Below are 25,864 nucleotides of genomic sequence, written 5' to 3'. Positions count from 1 at the left end.
CGTCATGCGATAACGGAAACTGTTTATGATTGTCAGATTATATTCTATCAGTTCACGTCTCTGCTTACCTACTGCCCATGAAAATTGGTCGATTGATTGTTCGATTGAGCGATCAATCAATCGATTGGTGGACTGGTTGATTAATCAATTGTAAGTTATGATTGATGACTACTATTCTGATTAGCTTAAGTCCACTCCAATAGCAACCATAATCAATCTCAGTTCACAAATGTGCCTAAGTGCTTAGGCAAGGGACTGGCTTGCTCCTCTTCCTCATGTGTCTCCACGTAGCACAGTCCTGTGCTCTAGTTTCTGCAGTCTTAAGACTAATAGGTACATGAACAATGAAAGTTTTTTTTGCGGTACCTCGAGGCCGGCGCTGGTGTTGGAGCTGATGTTGATGGAGAGGAAGGCTGCCTGGATGCTGGAGTTGTGGCGGAAGTAGTACATGGGGTGCGTCAGGTTGGTGAAGAACGTGGCGTTGATCTTGCTCTCGAACGGGCGGGTCAGGTTCCACTCAATGGAGGTGTTGGCCTGGTCTGGAGCAACACACGAGGCAATGCTACCAGTTAGGATACTACCGTGCATGATACCATACACGTAGGTAACATGGACAGAAGGCTACTGACATGACAATGTTTTGCAAAGTTACTGGTTTCCTTGTACCTCTGCGTCTTCATAAGCCATAAATATACACAGTGTGACACATATCATTGCCAGTGAAACTTCATAAGGAGCTTAGTTCATTTGCTACAGAATACAAATCTTAGTACATGAGGCGGAGTTCCTTGGAATTTTGCGATGAAAAATGGACTGCCGCCCGATTGAAACCCCTTCTTTTGGCATAATAATAAAAGTAATACTACCATCAAGTAAAAATAACCTCTTATGAATAGGTAAACGGTTAAACCAAACCATACTGACCAACATATGTGTAGTTGAAGTACTCGATGGTGGAGTTGGCCTGTCCGAAGACGCTGATGTTGAACTCGGTACGGTTGTACTGGGGGCGGGCGTGGCTGCAGTTGAAGCCGTACGTCATGTTAAAGATGGGAGAGCTCACGTTCTGGCTGTAGGTCATGTTACCTGGAGAAAGAAAAAAACAACCGTCAAATCATTAGGTACAGTACTCTATAATCTCAAGTTACAATTAGGTACTGATTATGTTTTTTTCTGAGGTTTCTGTCATGCTTCACAGTTGCCACACGTTTCTCACTTCTACCGAAAACAACACTTATAATTTCTCAGGGGCCATTCACATTCAAATGTAGTCTTGAGTTTCATTTTGTGCACATCCAAAGATATGGAAGTCAGACCACTTCTATGCAATGAACGGATGGTGGAAATTATTATGCTAGAAAATAGCAGTGAACACTGGTTTTGAAGGCTTGAAACTTGTATACAGGGAGAAAAACAGTCGCCATCGAGAGAGTTCCATGGTTAAATGGAGTGAAGTAAATGAATGTTACCTGGACCGGGGATGGAGATGTTCATGGGCACAGTGAAGGCAGGGATGCTCCTCGGGGTGCTGACGTTGAACAGGTAGGGCACGTACAGGTACTCAGGGATCACCTGTCACACATCAACACGGTTACACGTCATGTCAGCAAAACACAGATTATTGGATTGTAACCAAGAACAAATGACAAGAAGAAGACTTATATATCAGTCCATATTGTTAGGGAACGTTTTGTCTTGTAACGTTCAATCTGTCAGTTACTCATATGTACAAAATCAGTCTGATTAGATATAGAATGTAGGTACTAGCTGAAAGGAGCTGTATCTAGTTTGTATGTCTTATGTTTGTATACCTTATGTAGGAAGATTGTATGCTTACAAACCGTGCACGTTAACTAATTGACTTATTAAAAGTATCCAAGTTCCTTGTATACCTCTCGTGTACTTTATGTCCGGGATAATTGTATGCTTACAAATCTTGTACGTTAGCTAACGGAATGAACTAATGAAGTAACGAAGTATCCTAGTACCTTGATGGAAGGCACGGTGATGTTGTAGTTGACGATGGGGATGCAGATGTTGAAGGCAGGTGTGCGCAGCCCCACGGGGATGGTCAGGTTGGGGGTGGACAGGTTGGCGAGCAGGGGGATGGGGAGGGTGTAGTTCTCCTGGCTCTTGGTGTAGTTAGCGACGCCGCTGATGTTAAGGTACTGAAGCTCACGGGGAGAGGACACGTTCTGCAGGCCGATGAACTCCCAGACGCTGGTGTTGTAGAAGGGGATGGTCACGTTGATCCAGGTGAGGTTGGCGACCACGGAGGTGTTGTGCACCACCCAGCTGCTCTGGTTGGTGTTGCAGAAGGAGGAGTTGTGGGAGATGCGCATCTGCTGGGCCTGGGCGGTCATGTTCATGGTGATGTTCTGGCTGGCGCGGGTCAGGTTGGCCGTGATGTTGTGCGTCAGGTTGGCGTACAGGGCAGGGATGGTGATGTTCACCCAGACCAGGGGCACGCGGGTCTCGTTCAGCTGGAAATCAATCAATCAGTCAATCAGTCAATCACTCAATCAAAATAGTTTATTCCTAAAATATTTTTATTCCTAAATTATGCCCTCTGTACGTAGATACAATATGTTGCAATTGGTTCACACGCAAGACATGGTTCGTATAAGTGCATTTACAGTAGTATCAAATAATGAGTTAGCATTAAGTTATATGCAGCTTAGGATTTGATACTAGCTACCTGCAATACATACAATATATTGCACTAGATTTACACACATGAAGTGAAGGTATTCACAGTTACTGTAATATTAAGATGAGGCATTGCCGTTGAATTACATGTAGCTTTAGATTTGCTTTTGGCTACCTTGAAGTAGGCGGTGGTGTTCATGCTGGTGTTCCAGGACTGCCAGTGATCCACGTTGTGGGTGAAGTTGTGAGTCAGGTTGAGGTGAATCTCGGGGTAGCTCATGTTACCGTACACGGCGGTGTTGGTGGTGTAGTTCAGGGTACGGGGGCAGGCCCTGACGGTCATGTTGTTCTCCAGCCTGGCGTGTCCGCCCATGCTGACGTTAACGAAGCCGACGAAGCTGGAGGTGGTGTTGGCGCTGGTCCAGTTCATGGAGGAGTTGGCGACGTGGCGAAGCTCGCACTGGGCGATGGGGTAGTCCCACAGGGAGGCGTTGCCGGACACGGTGAGGTTGTGCGTCAGGTTGCTGCTGAGGTAGTCGCCGGAGAAGTTGACGGCGTGGCTGAGGCGGGCCTGCACCAGGCGGCTCACGTTCAGGGAGGCGGTCAGGTTGTGGGTGGCGTTCAGCCCGGTGTACAGACAGGAGGACACGTTGGCGAAGTGCCTGAACCTGATCTTGGTGATGTTCTCAACCTTGTGGTAATGATAAGGGTTATGATTAGTGTAGTGCTGATTATATAGTTTGCATCGAAGTTAAGAGTACAGGCGGTAGTGTGTATATTTTACACATTGTTCCGTTTAGAGGATGCTTGATGTCATTCTGATTTAGATAAAACATACAGTTTATAGTAGCGAGTACTTTGTTGTTTATATTGTAGCCATTTTCTGTAAATATCTGAGAGTATGGTCTGCTAAAACAATAACGCAAAAGTCGAGGTGTGAGAGGTAACCTACCTTAGCCTTCATGGTGAAGTTGGTGGTGGCATTGATGCTGGTCAGGTCAGCGAAGTAGGTGAAGTTGTGCCCGACCTTGCCGAGTGCAAAGTTGCTGAGGTTGGCGTAGGTGGTGAAGTTGTTGGTGATGTTCAGGCCGGTCAGGTTGATGCTGTAGTTACCAGCGTGGGTCAGGTTGGTGCGGGACTCGGGGAAGGTGGTGTTCAGCTCGGCCCAGGTGCTGGTGGTCACGTTCAGACGGTCCCACAGCGCCACGCTGGTGTTGTGGGTGGCATTGCAGCGCACAAGTGGGTGGGTGAAGTTGAAGGTGGTGGAGACGTTCAGACGGCGGGTCCACAGGCACAGGGAGGTGTTGCCGGTAGCTGCGGAAAGTGAAAGGCAGGTCATGAGTTATGGACAGCTCCTGGTTGTAACGCACTGCTGTATGTGTGTATGTATGTATGTATGGATGGATGGATGGGTGGAAGTTGAAGGTGGAGGAGACGTTCAGACGACGGGTCCACAGGCACAGGGAGGTGTTGCCAGTAGCTGGGGAAAGTCAATGGCACGATGTGAGTTCTGGACGCATGTACATAAATATATATAGACACGATGTTTCTTACAAAAAGTAATATTTCAGTGAGCTTGAGCTGATACAGCACCATAAACAGAGCGATCTATATGGTTTGTTTGAACCTTTATTTCTTCATGAGAAGCTCAAATAGGCCTGAAGGCCGCTTTTCATTGAGTTCACGAGAGAGGTAAGGGTCAGGTAAAATATAGCAGAGATCTCTGTTATATTTTATCTATCAACATATATCATTACATATACATATACATTGTACATAAACATATAGTGCAGCCAGTGAGCGATCTAAGAAGCCGTTCTTACCCATAAGAGTGTAGTTGTAGAAGTAGGATACAAGGTATAGATAAAGTGTTTTAGAAGAACATATATAGACACGGTGTTTCTTAGTGCAAACAAAGCGAGTCATGTAGGCTTTAGCCGATGCAGCACCAAAACTGAGCGATCTAAGACGCAGCCCGTAAACGATCTAAGAAGCCGTTCTTACCCATCAGAGTGTAGTTGTAGAAGTCGAAGGTGCTGTTGGCCAGAGACCTGACCTCAGCGATCATGCCGGTCTCGTTCCTGAGGCTCAGCACGGTGCTGGTGTTGTACAGAGGAGCGCTCAGGTTGAACAGACCACGCAGCTCGCCGAAGGCCGGGATGCGGATCACCTCCAGGGTGGGGATGGACACGTACCTTCAAACACAAACGTAACTTTATTGTACAAGGTGCAAAGTATGCCATTTGCTGGTAATTAGGTAGCATGGGATGAAAATGGGCTCTTGTAATCATTGGATCATTGGATGTATTTCTAGCGTCTAGACATTCTTTCAAGGGAAACTTTACTCAACCATGCGAAACAGATTCGCCACACTTACAGTCTAGAGTAGCCTTGTACGTGGTCAACATCATTCGATGCGCCCTTGCTAGAGTCTTTTGTATCAATATCTATTGAATACTTGTTGTATTAGCTTACCGTGATCGTGTCGGTGTGAAGACATTGAAAAAATGACAAGGAACCTTGACAAGGAACACCTTTCAACCTACCGTCCACTGTTGTAGAAAAGCATGAATAAGAATAAATAGATAAATACTTACCAGTTGCTGTACAGCTGCTGGGGGATGTAGCTCTCCACGTAGGGCATGACGTACTGCACGCCGACCTGGATGGTCTTGTTGGTGATGTTCATGGCCATCTCGGTCAGCAGGGTCACGTTCACGGTCGGCACGGTCAGGTTGAACTTGGGAACGTACCACTGTGGTAGTAGTAGGGGTAATGGTTTATCATCCCTTGTAAAATTTCACAGTGAACGCAACGCATGCATTGAATTGAACTGGGAATACAATTGCGAATTGGTTCATGTCGTTCTGACTCGTTCACATCATGTACCTTTTTACTGTTATTTACTTACTAAGTAAACGTAATACTAGTCACAACAGATACAAGTGTCTAAAGAGAATTATTGCGATAGAGAATTGTTCTTAACATATCACTCATAGACAGGTAAAACGGTAAAGATACATAGTTCTTCTCGTGTCATTACTAGATACATACTAATTGCAGTATATACTTAATCTTGGCTGTTTTTATAGTGATTTAATACATTCGTCATAGTTTGAGTAAAGGAAGGAAGTACATGTTTCAATTAGAATTACAATTACCTGCAGGTATGGGACGGTGAAGTTGGGGGTGGTGAAGTTGGTGGGGATCTGGGGCAGAGTGATGTTGGGGAGGGTGATGTTGGGCAGGGCCACGGGGCTGTAGTTGGCGATCAGCTCGGCGGTGTAGTTGGTCAGCATGCCGGTGTAGTTCAGCACCTGGAAACAAGGTAGTCATGAGTTAAATTCGTTGCTGATGATCCAATTTCACTTTTCTACTTTTTTAAATATTCTTGTCAATGATTATTAATTTAACTATCATACAACACTAACGTGGGACAAAATGGCGGCGCCCATATACGCCAACAAAACCAATACAGGTTAGATATAACAAAGAAACTAAACAGGCCGATAACATTGCTCACAGTGGGCACCCTTATCTCCAGCAAGACAACTCCCTTGGGACAAAATGGCGGCGCCCATATACGCCAACGAAACCAATACAGGTTAGATATAAGAGACAAACTAACCAGGCCGGTGACGTTGCTCACAGTGGGCACCCTGATCTCCAGAAGGACCCCCTGACTCTTCAGGTACTGCACCTCGCCGGAGACGTTGGAGCGGTGCTTGGTGAGCAGCTCGGGCAGACGCTGGAAGTACTGGCGGGCGTAGTCCTGGCCGTACAGGCTGGTCTCGTTGTAGTACCAGTAGGCGTACTTGGTGGCGTTCTGGGACAGCTCGATGGCCAGCTGAGTCACGTTCTTGTACACCTGAATAGATGATAACTTTATTGTAAAAGGTAACAATTGTACAAGGTGCAAAGCATGGCATCTACTGACACATAACTACAGTTCTATGAGGCAAGCCTACTTGATACAAGGGTGCGCATAGTATGGGATGAAAATCGTCCTTTACAGTTCGTATCTAGTCCATCTTAAATATTCAAAACATACACATATCGTTAGCATCACTTAGCAGTTTCGCTCTTTTAGATATATACTGTTTGTTGACTTCAGAATATCAACTATATACAAAGAATACGCATTTGAACACAGAGCTGTGACATCGCTTCATATATTCATTTGGGATATCTATCTTAGCTTTTACGTTTAGTTCGAGCTGGATCTCGACCAATGTTAAAACTTCCATTTGTGATATCTCAAAAAACAGCAGGGGAGAAGTAACATGTACAAGGCGCTTATGTTGTCATTGTGCTGATGGTGTCTTTACCTCGGTGATGTTGACCTGTCCGGTCACGTTGGTGATGATCTCAGTGATGTTAGCTACAGTCCAGTTGGTGTAAGGCACGGTGACGTTCAGCACGGTGGGGTACATGCGCTGCACCACGGGCAGAGCGGCCTGCACGTAGGGGCGGGACATGTTCAGCAGCATGTAGGTGGTGTTCCAGATGGTCTGGTTGAAGAAGCTGACGCTCTGGTTGACCAGGAGGAGGGTCTCGTTCAGGTAGGGCACATCGCGCACGGCGCGGATCTCCTGCACCTGCTGGGGCAGCTGCCTGGTGACCTTCTCGATCATCTGAGGAACGATGGTCTGCAATAAGGCAGAAAAGTTTTCATTACTCAAAGGTATCAAACTGAACATTTCCATTGTACGTTAAGAGCCTGTGCTTCTTAATGATTGTCGTAGATAATGTTCAACTGAATCCAAGAAGATCAATGACTCTTTTGCCATTGGCAGCTGACGGAGCGATATCTATACAAGCAAACAAAGCTGACTTTCCAACCAGACTGTGAAAACAGGTACAAGATATTATATGATAAGCTTTTTATATTGTCCTCGCCAAGGTCCATTTGTATTGTCTAATTTGTCAGCAGGGCTAGCCCTTTGCAATAGCCACAGGATCTAGGATGATTTGGACAGCCTTGGATGAGCGTACTGAACATCAAAACCTTAAAATGAACAGATAGACATCTTAGAGTTGAAACGAACCTTCAGAGGGGTGAGGTCGATCTCAGCAGAGGAGTTGAAGCCGGAGCGGAAGATGTCCTCGGCGTTGATGAGAGTCATGTTGTGGTCAGCCCTGGCGGTCCACAGGCGCAGAGAGCTGTTGGAGCGGGACTCGAACTGGGTCAGGCTGCTCCAGGGGTTCCAGAACAGGGACATGTTGTTGGACACGTGGAACATCAGCTCGGGGATGTTGAAGGTGTTCTGTTGGGAAATATGAAGAAAAAAACACGATGTAAGAACATTCTTATAAAATGTGCTATTATCATCAGTCATTGTATTCTGCATCTATAGTCTTCTGCTATACAATAGGCTGGAATGACGTTCTTCCACCAAGCCAAAAGGTTCCATATATGTTCTTTTGTTGTACAGTACAACAATCTGTCTTGTTTAGTTCAAGTCGAAGTGGCGAAAAATGAATTTTCTTTCGTGTCAACATCATATCAACGTCTTACTGACAGAAAGGTACAGGTGCATGGGTTGTGTGCATGGGACTACCGCTACGGTAGTGCTGGTAGTACATGTAGCCTCCATAGCAGGTTCTCTATGGCCTTTTTTTGGCACTTTTGCTGGCCATTTCTTTTTGTACTGGGTCGCTGATTGCTGGCCTCTCTGATAGCCGACCACTTTAGAAATGGCCGGCTATCAGAGAGGCCCGCAAAAAGAAATGGCCAGCAAAAGTGCAAAAAAAAAGGCCAAAGAGAGCCTGCTATGAAGGCTGGTACATGCAGCATCATATTAGTGTATTGTTGTACAGAAGACGTTGGCCTATAAAGCTGGGTGGTGTACAGGTTGCTCCTTTTTTTTTGGTAGAACAAGTGATCGTGTAGAACTAGTTATTTGTGTAGTCCAAGTGTTAGTGTACTAGTGCACCATTCTACTAACCTGTGTGGTATGCAGGTTGCTCTGGTTTTGACAGTGTTAGTAGTACATGTGTGATAGTGATAGTTTCAATAGTGCTAGTCTTAGTGTACTAGCCAGTCTACTAACCTGGGTGGTGTGCTGGTTGCTCTGGTTTTGACAGTGTTAGTAGTACATGTGTGATAGCGATAGTTTCAATAGTGCTAGTCTTGGTGTACTAGCCAGTCTACTAACCTGGGTGGTGTGCTGGTTGCTCTGGTTTTGATAGTGTTAGTAGTACACTTGTGATAACGATAGTTGCAATAGTGCTAGTCTTAGTGTACTAGCCAGTCTACTAACCTGGGTGGTGTGCTGGTTGCTCTGGTTTTGAAAGTGTTAGTAGTACACGTGTGATAACGATAGTTGCAATAGTGCTAGTCTTAGTGTACTAGCCAGTCTACTAACCTGGGTGGTGTGCAGGTTGCTCTCGTTGCGGTAGCGCATGACCCAGCTGGCGTTCTGGTGCTCACGGTAGGTGGCGTTCAGGCTCACGGTGTAGCCGTTGGCGACCTGCAGCAGGGATGGAAGAATATGGTACAGCCTTCAGACAAATGTACAGTGTTCTCATTTCTAACGTTTACAAGTGCCCTAATATAAAACCACCTTCAGGCAAATATACAAAAAGTCTTCTCTTTTCTAACGTTGAAACTTCCCCTTAAAACCCACCTGATAAACCATACAAGCCCCATGAAATAGACTCGGCTAAGTTCTAATCTTATGTTTTTTTTTTTTTTTCATATCTTAAGAATTATTCTTGTGTGCTGTTGCCACATTGGAACTCTTTGTATTGTACTTGTACTTTTGATTTATTTGTTTCTTTTAGATTGTACCCCACAGTGAAACAATCCGGTGGAAAATTGTTCCTTAATTATGCAGTTCTCGGAACGAAGCTATCGGTGTGGAAATTCCTCTTTAGGGATTGATTATTTTCTTGCGAAAATAAACAAACAAACAAACAAACCTGAGGCACGGTCTCGTTCTGGAAGCCCAGGTAGGCGGTGAAGTTGTAGATGTCGGGGATGGTGAGGTTCCACTGCATCAGGGTCTGGTTACGGAACACCTGCAGCAGAGAAGTGATGTTGCGCTTGGCGCTCTTGCCTGAAACAAACAACGAAAGCAAAGTAAATATCCCATACACTACCACATCATGACTATAATGTAGCTCATACTATGACAATGCAGTTTATTTCCCCATTGAGGCTAAATGCAGTAAGATAGATGAAAAGAGAAAACAGGAAAAATTATGCTGTGTTTTGCTTATATCTTTTTAACATGCATCTTCTCTCTTCTTGAAACATGTGTAGACGGACGTACGAGTTTTTTTCCATTCCATCGTACCATCGTAGTTAGATTGCCATATTAGTTAGATGTTGCCATTAGATATTTGATTAAGTATTCATTTCTTCGTCTGTACTGTTACTTGGAGTAAAACTATAGTTCATTACTGCTAGAGTAACCAGATCTAGGACATCTTGTGTATAAGTTAAATAACACAATCTCGGCTGTCTTTTCGAACGTCTTAAGTGTCCCTTCTCACCTGGGGCGGCCACCTCCATACGGAAGACGTCGTTGACGATGAAGTTGGTGGGGTCGCGCTTCTCCTTCAGGGTGCGGAGACGGCGGATGGGCTGACGGTCCTGCTCGTACTTGATGGCGGCGGAGAAAGCCTGGATCCTGCAGAAAAAAATCGTCATTGTTGAAGAACTATTCCTTTTTCGCACGCTATTTTCAGTTAGCTTTGAGACGAGCCATATTGCCAGGAATCTGAACATACTTAACGCCTGGATTATGCAGAAACAAGGAGTCATTTGAGTTAAAGAACTTTTCTTTTTTCGCACGCTATTTGCAGTGAGCTTTGAGACGAGGATGCCAGGACCAGGAATCTGAACATACTTAATGCCTGGATTATGCAGAAACAAGGAGTCATCTGAGTTAAAGAAGCAACTTTTTTTATATCTTTATCAGTGAACGTCAAGACAATCTGTGCTTGTTCTTAGGACAAGTCTTCTGAACAGTGAATAGATGAAGGCACGGTGAATATAAAGCCAAACAAGCTGCCAAAACTGGCAAAAGGATTCTCATTTGCAACTCTGACTACATTGAAAGCTTGAATGAAATTATCATTATCTGTAACTAGTTTGGTGTGCATTTCCTTCGTTTCCGATACGTTACATAAAAACACAAGGATATAAAAAGTTGTATCCTTGATGTAATAGTTTTGATGATAACAGTAACACTTACTCATCAGTAGGCACCAGGGTGATGTTGAAGCTGGTGTCACCAGTCATGGGGAAGTAGGGAGCCAGGGGAACGTAGCTGGCGTTGGAGAAGGACAGAGACAGGCAGACCTGCTGGCCCAGCACGGACGGGGTACAGTTCACCAGCTCGGCACGGTCGTGCTCGATGGGGCGGATGTACTCGACGGCGTCGGGACGGACGAGGAACTGCTGGTAGCTGTAGAGGGGTAAAACAAACATTGAGTATAAAAAAAATTGGCCCAGCTTTGCTATCTATCCACGATTGTACGTTGTGTATCTTTTGAAGATGATTGCTGTTCAGAACTTCTAAAATGTAAAGGAAAGCTGTTTGGTGGGGTGTCAAAAAATGACCAGACGGACAAGAACGTGCTGGTAGCTGTAATGGGATGAACAGATTTTGAGTTTCAAAAATGGCGTGTTGTTCTTTCCCCGAACAAGAAACTACCGGTAGCTTTAGAGGGATGAACAAACATAAGTACCAAAAATGGCACAGCTTTGCCGTCTATCCCCGGCTATATGTTGTGTATCGTTTCAAACATGGTTTACATTCGAAAATAATTTCTTTGTGCCGCATCAATAAATGAAAGTATAGCGGTGTCGCCCATTTGCTTCCTTTTTAGCTTTACATCATGATGTCTCATAAAAAAACTTAAGGATGGTGAAATCCTTACCTCATGTTGAAGATGGGGACGGGAGACTTGGGGGCCTCGATGTTGAACTTGAGCTCACCCTCCTTCAGGGTGACGTTACCGGCCACCTGGGTGGCAGTGTGGACGGTGGCGTTGGCCTGGATACCGCACTCGGAGAACTCGGGCAGGGAGATGATCATGCGGGCAGCCACCTGTACAGGGTTACACATCAGAACAGTTAGAAGACAGCAAAAACACTTGCATAACATTGAAACCAAAAACTAATGCCATGAAAAGACTTCAATACACAGGCTCATATCAATATAAGCGGTTTGCCTTTGGCATTCAATCTGCCAGTAAGCCTATGTTTTGGCAGAGTTTTTTTCGTGGATATCAAGCAGTCAATTTGCCTAGCTGCAGATTAGTATCTGTATGGACTTTTATATAGTTTGTATGTTTTATATTTGTACGCTCTACGTCCAGGAAGACTGGCTGCTTACACATATTGTTGGTTAGCTCCCAACTTCCAAAGATTTCAGCATTTTGTATCCTGCGATCTGCGAGATATGCAAACTATAGTGTCCAAACGAAAGTTAGTTGTGCATATATGATGGTAGTTAACTAACGGAATAATAAAGTGTCCAAGTACCTCGACGGAGGCGCTGGGGCGCAGGTACCCGGCCACGACGGCGGAGCGCGGGGCGTAGAACATCTTCTTCACGTCGAACTTGCCGCCGACGGTGAGCTTGGTGGTGGCGGTGCCGTTAGCGGAGACGTTGAGGGGGATACCCATGGCGGTGGGGATGCAGGTGGAGGCCTCCAGGAACTTGTAGGAGGAGGTGAAGTTCTTCTCGATGCCCTCGGCAAGAGGGTCCAGAAGCTAGGAGGAGGAGGAGAAGGATGGTTACACGATTGCCTTAGATGGTGTTGGGAAGTCTATTGTATATCGTTGGCATTCTCAAGTCATTAAAAGGATCTCAATAGTTTTTGGTGTGGGGAAAAAGCAGGTCATTTTAAGACATTCGCAAGACATTGAAATGGGCCACCCTTAATGTTTTGGTGTGGAGAAGAGTAGGCCTAAGTTTTCTATAGAAGTATTAAGCTATCAATAGATAGTTGATTTTACATCGGTGGTATTTGCACATCATATCATACGGATGGATGATACGTCCAAAAAACTCGATGGTTTTGTACTTCCATATAAATAGAATACCATATTCTTCTCTTTATCTGCTTAGCTACAATTGAATAAATAACGCAAGTTACGCAATGGACTTGACGCTATGTAACAGCATTAAGTGCACCAGTCGTACCTTCATCATGTTAGCGGAGTTCTTGTAGGCGTCCAGAGCCATGGCGATGGTGCTCTTCAGGTCCTCGGTGGACATGAAGGACACCTCAGTGCCGAGCAGGCGGATGTAGGAGGAGGCCAGAAGGTCGTCCTTCCTGTACTGAACATCCTCAGACAGCTTCTTCAGTCCGTCCACGATCTTACGGTCCAGGGTCTGGCGGGTGGCGAACTTCTGCTTGGGCTTGTTGTCGACTCCGAACATCTTGAGGACCTTGTCGCCGTAGGGGATGGGGGAGAGGATCTTCTTCAGGGCCTGGTTGGGGAAGTACCCGCTGGGGCCGAACAGGGACTCCATGGTGTGCTCCATGCCCTGGGCCTCGATACCGGCCTGGTGGGGAGAAAATAGTTATTATTATTGTTTGCTTCTTTCTTTCCTCCATTCCGTCTTTCTTTCTTTTCTTTCTGCCTCTTTTCTTCTTCTTTCTTCCATTCATCCTTTCTTTGTAACTCTACTAAAATGCCTATTATTTAGCTGAATCATTTTATTCAGCTTTTAATACTTTTCATTCTTCTAACATTTCATTATAGTAGACTTTCAGACTTTTTATGAACCAGTCTCAAAAGTAGGAAAGTAAAAAAAAAACACTAGTCCCGTCGAAACACTTCCCATGGTTCCCTTGCCCTTAAGACACATTGTAATTAATTTTTTTTCTAAAATAGACATTTCAGTGGAAGTATTACACTGAATGTCACATAATGAAACATGACTGTATCTGAATGAGTATATCTTTTATGAAGTTAAAGGAGGACCCCAGTTGTCTTAACATGAAATAAGCAAAAAAAATCTACCTCGGAGAGTAGTAGGTTTTCAGTGTTGTTCGATTAGAAGAAAAAGAGGAAGAAAGATACATCGAAAGCGTTTCTCATTGTCATGGAGAATATATCGTCGTCAGTTCTTTTCTAAAATCTATATGTCAGTGGGATTTCTTTACACTGAAAGTCTTCAACATTTTTCGTCATGAGACACAATGGAACATGACTTGTCCTGTATATGAAAGAGTATATCATTTCTTCAAGTGCAACTCAATTGTCTTATAAGTAAATTGAAATTTACCTCGAAGAGGTCGATGGACTGTCCCAGGACGTTGATGGTCATCTTGGTGAGAGCGGAGCGGGGCATGTAGCTGACGGGGTCCATGACGACATCGCTCTGCAGCTGGGCGGCCACGGGGTCCTTCAGGAACGGCAGGGGCACGGCCTTGGACACCTCGTAGTTGCGGGAGTACTTGCGGAAGTCCTCGGGCTCGGGAAGGACGACGTTCTCCTCCCTCAGGATCTTCTCAAGGGTCTGCTTCAGTCTGGAGCATCACAAGACGTCGGGTATAAGTGTTCTGAGACTCTCTCATGACTTCAAATTTATCATCTTACTTCAATTGTGCCTTCAGGGATGGCAATCGTCCACAATACACAAATGAACACTTTGCATTTAGGATCAGACATTTAGCATCACAAGGCCTTGTTCTACAGCCGCCGGGGCTTGTCGGTCACATTCCAGCTAAGCTCCTTATGTCACCGTTAAATCTGCCTGGAGATTACTTAAAGGCATCTACTACCGAGGTTTGGTGTTTATAGCATAGAAAATGAGCATAGAAAATGATTGTAAAGGCAAGAGCAGACACTCACTCCTGGAGGGTGGGCTCCTCGGTGGAGCGGACGTTGCGGAGGTGGGAGGCGATGAAAGAGCGGACCTGCTTGATGGGCTCGGTGGCGACCATCTTGACGACCTTGCGGATCTCGCGCTGGGTGGCGTTCTTCATCAGGACCAGGTAGGCGGCGATGCGCTTCTCGGAGTCCTCCTGTCTGTCGTTGTTCTTGGCCCTCACGATGTCCAGCATCAGGGAGCGGATCTGAAGTGGAAAGAAGACAAGAAGATGGTAAAAATCATGAAAGTTCATCCGTGTTGGTACACAAATTGAAGAAAAAGCTAATTTAACCTAGCTCCAATGCAAAGGCTAGGGCTTACCACACATTCTTCTTCTTGGAAAGTACAGAATAAAACTCTTCTTGGAAATTATGAAAAAAAACTCATCCTGGAAATTATGGAAGAATATTCTTCCTGGAAATTACAGAAGAAAACTCTTCCTGGAAATCACAAAAGAAAACTCTTCGTGGAAATTCCAGAAGAAAACCCTTCCTGGAAATCACAGAACAAAAGTCTTCCTGGAAATTACAGAGCAAAACTCTTCCTGGAAATTATAGGAGAAATTCTTCCTGGAAACTAGAAGAGACATGTATGTTCCTCTGACCTCGTCGTTGATCTCCATGCGGCGGAAGGCCTGGATGGCGGCCAGGGTGATGTTGCGGGGCACCTGCTGGTTCTTGATGCAGCGCTCCAGGGTAGGGACCAGCCTCAGGCGCTGGCGGCGCTCGGTCTTGTCCAGGACCTGGACGGCCTGGCCCATGTTGCCGACAGCCTGGGGGAGAACATTAAGGTCTTTAATCTTCTGCAATCATCCCGCATCATCTCAAATATTAAAGAACGTAAATCAAAAGATAACCCAAGGTTCTTGGCTATGTTCTTCACTCAATCGTCCCAAACTATCTAAAGTAAAGATTTTGATACTCAAGGACCAAGTGCAAGTGACAAGCTTGTAAGAAACAGCAAACTATTCTTCTGAGAATTCTTTAGCGGATTCGTTTCAGACCAAGAAAACTTTGATGTACAACCTAAACCTTTCACGTCTAAGGTGAACTAACATCTGTCATTATCCAGTACAGTATGCCAAAGCGTTCTGTGTCTCTTAGGGCCTTGTTCTGTGGATAAGAAAAGGTAAGGCATGCACAAACAACTTAAGAAAAATGAAACAAACAGTGACTACCTTGAGGGCCAGAAGGATCTGTTCCTGCTCCTCAGCGGAGACAACAGGGTTGAAGGCCTTGTTGGTCAGTGGGGTGCAGTCGAAGCCGATCATGCTGCGGAGGTACTCGATGGCCTCAACAACGGGCTGGGGGAAGGGCTCGGTCATGTTGTTCTGGGTGTACCTGGGGGTGGAAGGGGGCACCATGGTCAGTACGTGTAGTTTATTTAAGAACACCAGATCTGAGTTGCTACTATTTCTACATCATTGGAACGCAAACAAGAATAGGGATCTAAGGAAGAGGCCATGTTGGTTTGTTGGTTGGTTGGTTGGTTGGTCGGTCGGTCGGTTGGTTGGTTGGTTGGTTGACTGGTTAGTTAGTTGGTTGGTTTATTGGGTGGTTGGGTGATCGAGGTACTCTTTACTCAAGCATCTGATAGAATCATTCTCGAAGAAAAGCCTTTCGATTGCGACAAAAGTCTGGTTATGTCGTAATACCCAGACGACAGGAGGCGAGCCACAAAAGTGTGCATCGGCTTTTCCCCCTCCTGTTGCTGGTTTAAGAGATAGCCCGACTCACCTGTAGACCAGGGAGCTGAGGGCCAGGACAGCGGGACGGCTGCGGTTGTACTGGGCGACCCTCAGGGTCTCGTTGATGGCGTCCACGTTGGGGTAGGGCAGGAAGGCCATGGCGTACACGGCGGTCTCGGCGACGGCCTTGGGCAGGAAGCCGGAGGTCACGAGCTGGCGGATGGCGGAGAAGCAAGGGCGGGTGCCGCACTGGGGCAGAGCCTGCATGACCTGGTCACTGTGGGGAAACAGGAGGGAGGTGTTATTGGCGACGCCACAGGGGCTAATGCTATGGAGACAAGTGCCTTATGCACATCTTTGCTCTGTGTATGTAAGCTACCGTCCTTCTAACTCTACACTATTCCCTCAACGTTTGCTAAGGAACAAGAAACATCTAGACTGCAGTCTCGCCTAGATGTACATATGCATAGGTCCTTCTAATGATATTTATGATACTCTAGACTCATCTTGTTGATATATTGGGACTTATTCATAGAGTTTCATGTAGGTAGTTCATTTGTATACACCTGTTTGCTCAGATTTGTAGACCTTACGAAAGTCGTTTTACTTTTGGTGTGTCAATATAGGTCTATATAATTAATAGAGTTGAGTAAGAAAAAATGTTGGAGCTTCCCGTACCTAGCCTTGCTGGCCAGCATCTCGGGCAGGACCTGGCTCAGAGTCTCGTTGTCGAGCACGCGGAGAGCGGACACGAAGTCGGCGAAGGCGCGGGGAGCCTCCAGCTTAGTCTCGTTGATGGTGGCGTTAGACAGGCGGTACAGGGCCTCCAGGGCGCCAGCAGCGCTCTTGTTCATGGGGACCTGGAACTGCTCGAACTCGTAGACGATGTCGCCGATCCTCCTGTTAGCTGTTGGGGCAAAGATATCATTGATTTAGTTGCTAAATCAGCAACGATAAAAGCTAGGGAAATGTTGTGCGGTACTCTTACGTTATTGGGTTCTGGATCGCAAAAGAATGGCAAGTATGGTAGCTTCCACCTTACAAAACCAATCTGATATCACTACACGTTGCATCAAAATGAGACTTCTTTATTTCTTGTAACAACGACCTGTTAAGAGGCAATACATGTCTTTCATCCTTCAGGAAGAACGTTTCCCATCTTAAGTGTTGGCAGCGAAAGTTTTCCTTACCCAGGCTAGTTTCGTAGGCTCTGAAGGGAAGGGAAGAGGAGTAAAGGTGAAAGTGAAGAGAAAGTGTTCCTTACCCAGGCTGGTCTCGTAGCGCCTGCTGTTCAGACGGCTGACCTTGTCCAGCCCGATCTCCTGAGTAACGTTGGTCTGTGCACCAGCACGGCTGCTGTTGTAGGAGAAGGGCCTGTAGGTGTGGACCTCGGCACAGCTGGACCCGCGGATCTGTGTCTTACCGTCAAGATCAAAGCGGCACCGCTGGGTGGAGTTCAGCAGGTAGTTGGCGGCGAGGCTCTGTGGGAAGAGAATAGTTTTTCTATGAGCACATCAACTTGATAGTCTTAGAGGATGATGAAAGGGTCGTTGCTTATCACTATTTTGATATCTTTTTTATTACTAAGAACGTGATATTGGTATACAATTACAGAACTATGGTGTTCTTCTCTGGAAGCATTGTACAAGCAACAGGTTGGGGCAAGGCCTGACTTAGGGACAATAGATACTGCCACAGTAAGCGCCAGGTCAGTGTTCAGAAGTGGTCCATGTAAAATTGCATTGAGCACACTGGCTAAAAGGATATTTGCTTGTAGATCTAACATTGATATGGCTTTAGAAACTGACCAGGTCCTTGAAGATGGTCAGAGGGCTGCCTTACTTTGAAGACAGGCTGTAATAGTTAACATAAAGACTTTGTAACTAATCGTGGTTGTACTAGTCGAAAAAGTACATAAAGAGACCCAGAGTAAAACTGACCAGGTCCTTGAGGATGGCCAGAGGGCTTCCCTGCAGGCTGGACTTGTGCGGCTTGCTGCAGCTGGTCAGGTCCTTCTGCACGGACACGGAGAACACCTTCCCGCGCTTCTGGGACTCGACGGTGTACACGGACGGGCACACGCCGTGGACATCGCGCTGTGGGGGAGAGATGGAGATGTATTAGACAACTCAGTCACTGTTCCTTCTACGATCACGAAAGAAAAGGGCTTTGTAAAGAGGCCACTTAAGTCCATCCAAATTTCCCCGCGTATACAAACAAAAAGAAAACTACCTTCCTCCTAACATCACAGAACCCACACATTGTAGAAAAGGTGGGGTCCTTGGTCTTCCACTGTCTCAAGAAAAGATTAGTCGAACCCAACAACAGTTAAGCTTTTATACTATAGAGTAGACACTTTCTATACAGAGTATACACATTCTATTTCTTTGTATGAGCCAATTTGTATAGATGGTGAAAATATCTGACTGCTTATGATACAATGTCATTGATATAACATATCTCACCTCTTCCAGAGTCTGTTCCTTGGGCTCAGGCTCGACGGACTGCAGCTGCAGGGCGGACAGGATACCCTTCTTGATGTTGACGATGGAGAGAGGCTCGTTCTCGTAGGAGACCAGCTGCTCAACCTGACCGGGAGACGAATTAAAGGTTCAATCAAGGTTGCTCGTACGTCGATGAAGATAAGATATCCAGGTAATAAGATATGCAAAAAAATCAGTTACTCAAGCAACTGGATATGATTTTGGAAACGGTCAGACGTTTCAGATAATATCCACTATCCTTCGTCAGTGACACTGAAGTGATCTAGAAGAAAATGGTCTTTTATGCCCTAACCATGAATGAAGACAACTTTAGATGTTCAATAGGAGACATTGTAAGACAAGGTCGATCTGAAGACAATTTGGATTCCAATAGCAACAAAGGTAAGGTAAAGTCAAGCTGAAGAAAATTTGGATTTCAATGGGAAACAAATCAAAGACACAGATAACAAAGGTTGTTCGTATTCTCAATTCTCAATTTAAAACAAAATCACGATTAAGATAATTTGGATTCCAATCAAAGTTAAGACATGTTGTAATCTACAAATACTTTATGTTCTTCTCTCCAGTTATTCGTGTTTCTTTAGACTGTAAGTAAAACAACAAACAATGAAGGAAAAAGAGGCCTTACCTTTCCGTCGTTCATCTGGAAGTAGAGCGGGTACTTGGCCATGAGGCGGCTGAAGTCCTCGGAGTTGCGCGTGCGGCGGAACTTGAGGGGCCCGCGGGACTGGTCAGCCTCGCGCAGCACGCACTCAGGGGTGGTCATGATCAACTCGCACTCGGCGGGCACCTGGGGGTTCCGAAAAAACAAACAAATAAACAAATAAATAAACAACCAACCCCACTTGGAGACGAAACCACAAACATATAAACAAACAGCTGCAAATAAGGAGGTCCACAGGTGGTCACGATCAGTTCGCACTTAGCAGACACCCGAAGGAGGAGGTGTTAAAAACAAAACAAAAAACAGCTTAAGTTAACCAAAAAAAGCAATGATCAGCTGGCATTAAGTGATGGAAATTGAAGACTTGGAAGAATTATTCATAAATGGTGAAAAGTTTTATGAATACTTTAGGCCAATACAATATCTTATACACGTTTGTTAGGAGCTCAAATTTGACGTCAGATTATCAATGCTCAAGTTTTCATGTATCTTAAACTTTGGTACCGAAGTTTAGAGTGAGTGAGTTTATTATGATCCACATTTAGACTCCTCAGAAGCTATTCTTCCTGTGGTCATGGTCACATACATATTTACACATTACATACAGTTAAAAACATACAAAGTAATATACATAGCAGTTGTTACACAATTTCTCAGTCGATATTTACAGTCCAATTTTGCAGTCCAATACTTGCTAGTTGCTGTTCCATAACTGTGACATTCTGTACAGGAAGCGTCTTTTCTGAGAGTTGGATTTTGGTTTCGGTAATCTGATCGTGTTCATTGAGCGTGTTCGGTAGTTGTGAATCTGAGACTGAAAGGTGATTTTGTCGTGCAGAGCTTCAAGTTGAGAGTGAAAGCCCAAGATCTTAACTTGAAGTGCTGAAGAAGAAGAAATGCCGGGTTCCTTACCTCGATGACCACGCTGCAAGCGACCTTGAGTCCAGACCTCTGGTCAGACGTTCCGACGATGCCGGACACTGCCTCTCCCTGGTACTTGTACTCATAGCGCTGGCCTTGCTTGAATCGGAGGTCGTCTGGAACGAACGGACAAACGGTAAATATCTTATGTTGGCCGAGAAATGTATCTGTATCTATATAGCTGGTATAACCGCTCTTAGAAGAAGAAGCCATAGTCGCTTTAGTACTTGTACGTCTAACGCTGGCCTTGCTTGAACCGTAGGTTGTCTAAAACGAACGGACAACCGGTTAAAATCTGACGTCGACCGAGAAAAGCCATTATAAACGCTCTTGAACAAACTTTTCCGTCACGAAAACAGATCTTGGTGGGAAAAAAACAGATATTTGTTTCAAAGGGATACAGTTCTATAAACGTAGACTGAAGAAAACAGGTGTGGGCTTCTTTCCTTTAAAGTTTAATTTCGTGCAGAAATTCTTGGTGTTTGTATAGAAACGACTACCTGGTAGTCAATGCTTTGAACAGCTCTTACTAGCTTGCTCGAATACAGTATAATCGGGGAAATAACTGATAAAAGGTTTTGGCCTTTGTAATAACCTGGTCTGCCCTGAGACTAGTGTTCAGTGGAAGGACAATATCCAGGTACAAGTGTAGCACTAGGCATCACTACTCATCTGTCTCAAAGGCCAACCTCAGTCTGAGACCAAAGATCATCAAGGATGGTTGTTATGCCAAGAGTTTCCACCAGGAGGCACTGGCGTAACGCGAACAGGTTTTGAGGCTATTTTTAGAATGGTTAGGCCAAAGTTCCTCCCCTAGTTTACAGCTAGGTGTGCCAAGGTCGAAAATACATTCTGACTGAGTCAACCAAAATGGCTAAAAATATTGACAGGAACTGTAGCTATACACTGTTTCCGTAATGAACTGACATATTCTCTCTTCTGTTCTGCATTGTTTCAAAATAACTCTATACAGAATAATCTTAGAAATCTTAAAATTGGTTACTAGGAAACATTCATTCTATAAAGATTCTGCGTACTTTTATAGTGCTTTTCATATATATGTGTCTGACACGTGCGTTCTTGCACCTACACCACTCGCTCGTAAATCGTTCCCAAACGCCTCAACAATGTCCGTGACAAACAAGTCAATAAATTCGATTGTTTTCCGACCCCAGCGACAGGTATTACTGAAAAACAACCCGTTATGAATAGGGGGCAAGGTCCGTAGGCATTCCAACCCCGATACGTAACAACAAGCGGGGTGAAGTCTTTTATCACTTTGTACTTTGTACTCTATAGCAGCACACCTACTTAAAGCTGTTCTAAAGATCATGTTGACTGAAGCCTAATATAATTTATCACACAATCAGTGTAGGTGTCACCATTGCGGTTTTACTAACTATAGTCGCCCCGCAGAAAAGCTGGAGTCAGCAGATGTCGCCATGGCAACACGGATGGGCCCACGCGTGTGTACCCTGGGTGTTCTTTGGCCCGAGGGTTACGCAAGTTTGGACAGGGATTGTGAAATACGTGCAACCGGTCCTAAAGGTCACTTTGTACCTCATTAGTGTGTTTTTCATCTAAAAGTCTTCGAACTCCCAAAATGTTTTAATCGGTTTTTACTTAAAAAAACAGAACTGCCTTGGGGACGTTTTCTTTGAACAGGAAAATTTGGTTATAAAAGCTGAAGACAACTTCAGAAATCTGTCAACCCTGGATACCGTAACCCCACTTATTTCAACAGCAAAGAAGTCTTCAAATCCATGAATCAATTTTTATTACATCTAGATTTTTTATAGCTCTCCATAGAATCCTGACTTCACAAAGAGCATCCTTGAATATGACAAGACCCCAGCCCGGTGCGCACCATTCCGGTAGCCAGTCGTGCGCGCTAAATCGTTCGGAGTTTATCTTATCTCCTGATTCCCACCCCCTCCCACGCCCCCAACTGTTCACATACCGCAAAAAACAACTCTGCAAACAGATCATGCTTCTTTATCTGCATTTTACCTGCTTACCAAAGGGATTTAGATGTCTACCTGTTCTTTATAATTCAATTATATCGTCTTCAGCCCGTGCTGCTAAGATGGTAGTGCCCCCTTTTGCAGACGGAGAAGTAGAAATGGTATTTGCTCAAGACGAAGGAGCAAAGCCTCCGAAATCGACAATGAAAAAGATCTTCTTACGTTAAATGCATTAAGCTTCTTCCACGAGCTTAAGATGGAAGGTTTAAGACAATTAAAAGGGGACAATCCTCTTCTTAGAACTTTTGTCATCCACTTAGCAACGACATAAGTACATCTTGGATCTCCGGTATCTCATTCATGTCAAAAATCTCTGGACTAGTGCAAGTAACAGATCCACTATTTCGCACTAAAAGACACAAAAGCCGATATCTTTGTTCTACCCCGCGTCCCCAAGATGAGGAACTATTTGTCTAATTTCTTCGTCAAATTATAGACTAATAGAAGAAATAAAACTGTACTTACTGTTGCATTGGGTCGGTTTGGGGATGCGTCCACTTTTCTGGGTTTTCTGTACTTCGGGTTTGTAAACTGGCACTGGAAGAGAGAACGGACAAATTGTGCTGTCAGATAGGCTTTCCAATTGTCGTACAGTAATATGTCTATGCTTTAACTAGCTGTCAGCTGGTCAAAGCATTGCTTGATAACGGCGCTATCTCATCAACTTGAAAATTTGAATGGAACGTCATCTGTGTAACTGTTGGTGGAATCCATAGTTGTAAAGTTCCTCCTTTGTTCCAACACAAAGACGAACTTTTAAGTTCATCTACTTCGGTAAAATTCATACCGGGGAGTTAGACTGTAACTTCCTACACAAAAATGGACTTTCCCCAAATTTTCGACTGAATCGAAGTCGCTCCAGTGGATTCCTTTACAAATCTTTTCAGTTGGTCAGTCGAAAAGTTGCGTGATTTTAATTCTTTTGTGTTTCGGAAGTTACAGTTTAGGTTTGATCGAGATATCTCATCACATTGGTTGATATGATCAAGTTTGTAGCGGTGCTGAAATGTCACAGACACTCCCTATGGGCACAAAGCGATGAGATAGCGCTGTGGTTACAGCTGCACTGGTCTCCCGGGACCAAACCTCGCTGCCAACACATGATGCAATACTGTGCCGGGACCCAAGGTCTTCATGGACAAAAGATTCAGTAAATGGGTCAAATCATTGGCCGCGGAAACGGTTCTAGTGGTAGATAAGGAATTTTGGCATAGGGTATGAGTTTTTTTTTTTGCTGTGGTAAAATGCTTCAGCGTCTACAATTCAGGATGTATTGAAAAAAAAGGTTTATAGTCGGTTCTTCATTCTCGGGCTACACAACAAAGGAAATCCCCCTTCAGCAATTTTTCAGAGATATGAAACAGTCACCAAATCGGGACAGCGCACAAACATCTCTCATGTCTCCGGAATTTGCTGCTTCTTTTGCATCTGACAAATCATCTTGACGCAGTATTTACACGGAAATATACAGACCTTTTCATCACTTTTTTGTCAGTATTCTTACTCTCTTGTAAGCAGATACAATTTCGGATTCTGCGGACACACTTCGCCTTAACTTTTACATAGCTACAAAGTATTACCACACATTACAAATGCACCCATAGCTGTGTAGTTATAAGTACTAATGACAACAGAACGTGGAAACTTACCAGCCAGTGCGCTTGCGATGACGAGGAGAAGTATAACGGCCTTCATGGTGCTTGTGTTGCTGGCCGGTTAGAAGTTAACGTGCGCTCCTCTTGGGGACGTTTCGACGTAAAGCTTTTCCCCAATCAGTCAGCGCCTTATATACCCGCCAGTGACGTCAGCCTCCGACCAATCACAGCTCGTGTTTGCCAGGGTTCAGAGTCCGAAGTTTTTGCCCCCTCCCTGCGGTGGATGGTAGCGGAGCTGATCGCAATCTCAGAACGGCAAACAGTTTTGCATTGCTAAGCTGTTTCCCGTTATCAGCGGTGAGATACCATTCAAAGGCCAGAAAAACAACCTGTTGACTATGTCCTGTGTTATTGCGCCTTCACAAGCAACACCTGCGGTTATTGTTTTTGATAACAATTTAGTATGAGTTGTACTCCGCACACTTGTTTTAAATAGTGCTGACATATCGCATATTTGGATTATTACACGCTTGTACAGAAAAGCGAACTTTGAGTTTCGCACGCTTGTAAGGAATTCAGTCTCCTGGCAGCGGAAAACCGCAAAAAAACACACGAAAGTTGCTGGCTGTTGTTCCTCTTTCTGAAGGTCTAAAGTCCACGGCACGCGATCACGACCTCTTCACGTGAACACTCGGACTGAAAAACAACCCTACCCTTCAGCGGTTGTGTAAAACTGTCATATAACGCGCTATTTTTATTCCTCTTATGTATGTGACGAAGGTTCGTTCAGAAGGTGTACCTAAAGGCTGTGAAATGAGCGACCTAACAGAACGAACGCATCTAAAACGGATCTGTTGGTAACTGCGAAGTTGTGGTACTGTTTCAGAGGAACTTAAGACGGGAAATATGATTTGTAATGACGAAACTTAATGATTTTTCTGTCATCGTACAGTCGAATTGGTGCAAATATTGCGTGTGGTTATTCAATTTTCATCTTCGCCAACATTTAATTTGATAGTAGAACTTTACAAAGACAGCTCGTCCAATTTAAACAAGTGATTTTTTACAGTCGACAATGTACAGTGAACAGCTTGTTCCCTTGCATGACCTTACATGTGGGAATTTACAATAAATGTTGATGGTTCTAAAAACAGTGCAATTTTTTAAAACTCGAAAACATAAAATCCCTGACCCTCTCAGGTAAATTACTGAAGAACTTTGCCCGATGGGATTCCTAATTTTAAAGTCATTAATCTTCTAAACGTCCTTCTGCTATCGCCACTACTGTGACAGGCTGCGGCGTGGTGCGATCGCTGTAGGAAAAGGTCGATGGTTCCAAAGTTTCCATCTGCTTATGTAACGACTAACGATTAGATTGGTAACCGTGATATGTGTGTATGTATGAGAGAGACTTCTGAATGGATACGGAGACGTTGTATATTCCGTATCAAGTAGTTAACTTTTATCTCCGTGGTAACCTATACCCGTTGTTATGTCAAAATTCAATATTGTCAAATATAGGGGTGACCTATATGATTGATTAATCTATCCGTTGCCATATATCGATATATGTATATCAAACATTTCAAAATATTGTACTTTGAAATCACCATCCGTCGACTCGATATCTCTAAATATCCTGCTTTTAAAAGCAACGGATAAAGGTTACCCCGCAACGGATAAAGGTGAACTAGCGTTTACACACTAAAAGTACCTAGTAATGATGAGTCAACTGATAGAATTGCACAGTTCTTGTGCAACATCCGTTGTTTGATTCGATCTTTGTGAGGTTGCGAAAGTGTGGGAGGGTGTATGATAACAGCTATGTCATCAATTGGTTCATTTTGCATTGATTTAGAACAACTAATAACTTTGTCATCCTGGCCTTTACTAACCTTGTGAGAGCAAAAATGTACAATAAAAAAGGTTCTTCTTCATTCATCCATTGATGAACGAACGGGTGACTGGTATCTAAGA

At 44.5% G+C, this 25,864-nt stretch overlaps 1 protein-coding gene across 1 annotated transcript; it reads right to left on the bottom strand.

Annotated features, from left to right (window-relative positions):
• Positions 1-262: 262 nt before the first annotated feature.
• Positions 263-24,089, bottom strand: LOC118431250 (apolipoprotein B-100-like). Its single transcript, XM_035842351.1, has 32 exons — positions 23,942-24,089; positions 22,758-22,829; positions 20,260-20,384; positions 19,312-19,473; positions 18,645-18,767; positions 18,120-18,275; positions 17,444-17,660; positions 16,858-17,086; positions 16,229-16,456; positions 15,670-15,832; positions 15,097-15,264; positions 14,474-14,697; positions 13,905-14,148; positions 12,813-13,178; positions 12,149-12,379; positions 11,542-11,711; positions 10,854-11,066; positions 10,150-10,286; positions 9,574-9,710; positions 9,018-9,122; positions 7,698-7,916; positions 6,978-7,298; positions 6,278-6,517; positions 5,811-5,966; positions 5,247-5,404; positions 4,654-4,844; positions 3,602-3,963; positions 2,825-3,340; positions 1,989-2,483; positions 1,470-1,572; positions 925-1,086; positions 263-539 (listed from the first exon to the last, which is right to left on the bottom strand). Exons 1-32 carry the CDS (start codon positions 23,985-23,987, stop codon positions 274-276), a joined length of 6,705 nt encoding a protein of 2,234 aa, XP_035698244.1. The 5' UTR covers positions 23,988-24,089; the 3' UTR covers positions 263-273.
• Positions 24,090-25,864: the final 1,775 nt, after the last annotated feature.

Source organism: Branchiostoma floridae, chromosome 15, assembly GCF_000003815.2.
Source record: "Branchiostoma floridae strain S238N-H82 chromosome 15, Bfl_VNyyK, whole genome shotgun sequence".
In the NCBI taxonomy this organism is placed as follows: domain Eukaryota; kingdom Metazoa; phylum Chordata; class Leptocardii; order Amphioxiformes; family Branchiostomatidae; genus Branchiostoma; species Branchiostoma floridae.
Note: the sequence above shows the minus strand (reverse complement) of the source record. Positions and strands in the feature narration are given on the sequence as shown.

What these genes read in the sequence shown, in the direction of transcription:
- LOC118431250 (XM_035842351.1), bottom strand. Translation starts at nt 23,987, where the DNA reads ATGAAGGCCGTTATACTTCTCCTCGTCATCGCAAGCGCACTGGCTG. An exon ending in GCATGGAGATCAACGACGAG is followed by an intron (nt 14,698 to 15,096) that starts GTCAGAGGAACA and finishes TTTCCACTTCAG; the next exon opens with ATCCGCTCCCTGATGCTGGA. An exon ending in TCGACCTCACCCCTCTGAAG is followed by an intron (nt 7,299 to 7,697) that starts GTTCGTTTCAAC and finishes GCCTTATTGCAG; the next exon opens with ACCATCGTTCCTCAGATGAT.